The sequence below is a fragment of the Macrobrachium nipponense genome, chromosome 43, assembly GCF_015104395.2.
Source record: "Macrobrachium nipponense isolate FS-2020 chromosome 43, ASM1510439v2, whole genome shotgun sequence".
Lineage (NCBI taxonomy): Eukaryota > Metazoa > Arthropoda > Malacostraca > Decapoda > Palaemonidae > Macrobrachium > Macrobrachium nipponense.
Window position 1 is genome coordinate 44,411,693 of NC_061104.1, and position 5,000 is coordinate 44,416,692.

General features: G+C 36.9%; 1 protein-coding gene across 1 annotated transcript in view; it reads right to left on the reverse strand.

Annotated features, from left to right (window-relative positions):
• Positions 1-3,865: 3,865 nt before the first annotated feature.
• LOC135213910 (alpha-1,4-N-acetylglucosaminyltransferase-like) overlaps positions 3,866-5,000 on the reverse strand; it is a 7,712-nt gene continuing 6,577 nt past the window's right edge. Inside the window, exon 4 of the mRNA XM_064248003.1 lies at positions 3,866-4,345. Within this exon, the coding sequence (XP_064104073.1) occupies positions 3,872-4,345 (474 nt within the window). The 3' untranslated portion in view covers positions 3,866-3,871. The remainder of the gene's footprint in view (positions 4,346-5,000) is intronic.

Consider the following 5,000-nt stretch of genomic DNA (forward strand, 5'->3'; position numbering starts at 1 on the left):
TCCCAATTCCTTGGATCTGACCTGAAGCATCAGAAACTATTCCATTATGATAACTTATGTAATGTCAGCATAATCTAGAAAACGCTGTGACAAAAACCTAGATGTGTTAGTGCACTGCAGTTTAGGTATACGTATGTCACTACAATGTACTTGGAAGCCTAGAAGGCAAAAATATAAGTGTGAAAATAAACTGTCTCTGAAGAGGTCCTTTGGAGGAAGACGCTATTGGCCGAATTCATTCCATTTTTAGTTTTCTGTAGAAGAAAACTTTTGAGATGACTTTTCCTGTCCGTCCTCAGATCTCCAAATCTACTGAGGCCAGAGGGCTGCAAATTGGTATGTTGATCATCCTCCCTCCAATCATCAAACGTACCAAACTGCAGCCTTCTAGCCTCAGTAGTTTTGATTTTGTTTAAGGTTAAAGTTAGCCATGATTGTACGTCTGGCAACGCTATGGACAGGCCAACAACAGGACCACGGATATATAGATCTATTTTCGGGGCCCTTGATGACATGCTGTACAGAAAACTGGACTGCCTTTTACTTATTTTATATGACCCTGTAGATAAGTAGTGCTATCAGTGCACCTCACGTGGTGTACTGCAGGCACTATTAAAGGGTGTTTGCAGCGTCCCTTTTAGGCCCCTGGCTGCACCCTATTTTTATCCTATTCACCCAATTCCTGCTTCCTTTCTTTAATTTTAGCGTCCATCACCCAGTGGATATGTGGGGGTGTTCCCAGTTCAATCTGTTAGATTTTTGTCCTTCCTTTTCTTTATTTTACGGAGCTCTTTATCTTGCTGTCCAACTCTTCCAACTCCCTCATTTCACTCTCTTGGCCGCAGAATGGCCCGAAAGTTCCCCTGTGCTTGACTTGGCACCCTAAATTTCATAAATCAATCAATCTTTGCCTTTTTGACTTCGACGGGTCTGAATTGATAAGTGTACGTCTTCAGGCTATATACAACGTACACAAAAACACACACACACACACATGATTTGTGTGGTTAATCCAGACAGCAGGGAATGGTTACATGTCCATCCTTCCTGGGTCAACTGTCACCTGCATACCAATAGAGGCTTACTGCCACAGCTACTACATATGCTTTGTACTATATATATATATATATATATATATATATATATATATATATATATATATATATATATATATATATATATATATATATATATATATATAGATAGATAGATAGATAGATATATACATGTAAGACATCCTATGTCCATATTTTACCAGTGAATCATCAGGAGTACAAAAGGAAGCGCTCAAAAAAATATGGTTGCAACATCCAAATAGCAATTCATGGACCTTTTATCTTCATATTGTACTGTTGTATTATAGTAAAAGACATTTATATATATATATATATATATATATATATATATATATATATATATATATATATATATATATATATATGTATATATATATATATATACATATATACATATATATATATATATATATATATATATATATATATATATATATATATATATATATAATACTTCTAGGGCACAATTTTTCACAGATACAACATTCATTGAATAGAATGGCTTTCTCACTGTTAACCAGCTTTTTTGAAATTGCTTCATATTTTCTAATTATTTTCTTTACTTCATTGTTCAGGTTACTAATGGACACATAATGGGGTTCTTCCATTTACTCCAGTATTTTTACACGCGACAGCTGTTTCGTCAACCTATACGTATTGACGTTATCAAGCGTACTGATACAAATATGTTGTTGTTTAAGATTAAGCTGGCCTTGTGCCAGCACGGGCTCTTGCTCACAGAGCAGCCCGTAATACAAATATGAGCCTACATGCGTTTTGTGACGTCATGAGGACGGAAAGGTAGTACAATTGCCAGATACCTAGTTTTAAGTATTTACAAAAGACTATAGTGAAACATAAAATAAGACAAATAAATAAATATGTTTACAACAGAAATTATATAAAAAGTTGAAAGTAAGTTATTATATAACATTATACAAAAAAAATTTTTATATATATATAATTACATATATGTTTAATTCACTGAATGTCAGTGTTGCGCTCCTGTCCGCATGTGGTGGTTTTGTTCCACGCGGTTGAAGGGCTGCCTCCTACATGAGGGCAAGGATCGGTCTGCCTCACGTTGGATGTTAAGGTTGGGGCGTTGCATAGCGATGCTGACAGCTTCTGATATCAATAAACGATTGTAGTTGCCTTCCTTGTGTATTATTTTGGTATTTGTGAGAAGTTCTTGTAACGATGGTTTTTTATTGTGGGTATCCACAAAGTGCTGATGAATGGCTCCTTGGTTTCTGTGGGCCTGCATGCGACATTTGAGTGTAGTGGTTGTGTGTCCGATATAGCATTTTTGGGGGGACTGACATTGCTCGTCAGCACAGACAAACTTGTATACTATATCAGATTTAACCTCTTTCTCCGTCGATGGGGCCGTACTATTTTTCATTACCAATGAGGCCGTAAGGTTTGGTTTGCAGTGAATCCTTGCTGTTATTTTGTTATATGGCGCTAGGGGGGTGGTTCCTCTTCGCAGTATACCAAGGATGGCTTTCCTTTCATCTTCGTGGTGTTTGTTGTATGGTATCTGATGGTATATCACTATTTCTTTGTTTTTGTCTTGTGTGTTGTTCCTCGGGGTCGGGTTATGGAAAGCCTCTAATCTCTTTTTGACAACTTGCTGGATCATGTCATCTGGATAGCCGTTATTTGTGAGCAGCTGTTGAACTCTGTTATGGCGCGTTTTATGTATGCATTTACCACAGATCGTTTATGCCCTGATGCAAACACTGTAAAATAAGACCTCGAAGTGCACTTCAAAACATTTGTAAAATACCTTTATATGCAGTTGGAACTTCTCACTTAAAAAGAAAGGCCTGTTCCAATCTTCAACATCTTCAACACTTTCATGGGCGCCGTCACAAAAATAATAATAATAACACTAGGCTCAGATTCCACAAACAACACATACATTACTAATTGAGTGACCAAACTCATATATGAACGTGAATTACATTACGGTAATGAAACATTCTCGCTCGCTCACTCGCAAGAGAGAGAAGAGATTTGAGAGAGAGAGAGGGAATTGAGAGCGATGCATGCAGCTGTCTCAAAAGCGAATGTCTAGTTTTATATGCGCAAATATGCGTATCAGGGTGAATGGATGTAGTTGAGTGTACAAGTCCGAGACGAAAACATATCACGTCATCTGCGTTTATGTATGTATATGAACAAGGCCCCCTTGTTTCGTTACAGGACCGAAAAATAAAAAAAATAATTAGCTGGCTAAGGCCTTCTCAAGATGTGAATAACAACCTTCTCTTGAGGCTTATAAGTTCTTACTCTTTCTCTCTGTCTTACGTACGTTTCAAAATGAAAAGTTGCACTACTTAACACATGTTTTCTTTAAATGTGGGAATCTGAACACAAAAACATACATTTCACAATATTATACACAGTTTCTGAGGTGAATTAATCATATTACCAGAATTATAATTGCATTACAAAACTTACATTATAAGAATATATATATATATATATATGTATATATATATATATATATATATATATATATATATATATATATATATATATATATATATATATATGTAATTATGGAAGGATCCAGGAAAGAAAGTTGTTTGCTCGCATTCTTACGATGAAATGGTACAACAGATCACATTAATGAAACACCTAAAACATCATTAAGAAATTCAGTTATCGTATAAAAACTAAGTCACCAGGATCATTCCTGTCCTTAGGAAAATTAGTAGAGAGAGAGAGAGAGAGAGAGAGGAGAGAGAGAGAGAAATGAGTTTAGTATTATTCTGAAGCGATTTTTATCTCAGGTGGCCGACATTTGTTCTCACATAATGGTGGACATCTGGACAGTTTCTCCTCATGACTTCTTCCAGAATCGAGTCTCCCCCAGTTTGCGCAATATTCTGCTCAGTCAGCGAATTAGAAAGATGCAAAATGTAAGCTTTTGAAAAACGCAAGAATTTTTCCCCGTAACCATGACCACCTAGGAACAAGAGGAATCTCTCTCCCGTCTTGCAATTGATAGGATAAAACATTTTCTGAGGGAAAACGGTTAAATCAGAGCATGTTTCGGGGGTTTGCAGGTAGGGTGAAGTGTCCTCCAAGTAGGCGGAGACCTCGTCTTCGTTAAAAGCGTCTGACAGGCTTCTTGTGTGTGTGCTGTTGGTCAGATTTCCTGGGCACATGTCCCTCAGGGCTGGGTATAGCAAGGAAGGACCGATGCTGGTGCCATTGAAGGGGTCGAATGCTTCTGGAATGGAGTTGGCCAAAGTCTGTAAGGAGACAATTAAAAGGAAATAATCCTTCAGTTTGATCGAATTGTTTCCAAGTCATAGTTATGTTAGAGTGATTGTATCTTGTTTCAAAAAAGAGGGATATTTTTATAAAATAATTGTGAAACTTTTTTTTAACCTAAACACGTTTGATGACATATAAAACACGTATGGAATAAGACCTGTTAGAAATTAATATTCATTTTGACCTCTGTTGGAACAACGTACTGTAGGGTAAACTGCAGGTCCTTATGAAGTGTTATCAATCTCAACAACATAAACTTTGTATTATGGCCTTGGTTATTACAGTCTGCAGTTGAAACTGTTCTTGTATACTTTAGGTCATTTATATGATTGTTACGTAGACAGGACTCAAATAGGACGTGACAGCCTTCTTGGAAGATACAAAGTAAAGGCTGCTCCACAGAAGGACTGTGGTGCCTATGGTAGGATTATTTTCGTTTGTATCTTCGTTAATTGTTCGTTTGTATGGAACCAGAGGTTATTCAGCAATGGAACCAACGGCTTTATGCGACTTCCAAACCACGTCGAGAGTGAACTTCTATCACCAGAAATACACATCTCTAACAACTCAGTGGAATGCAAAAGAATCGAACTCGCTGCCACAGAGGTGGCACATTAACACCATACCGAC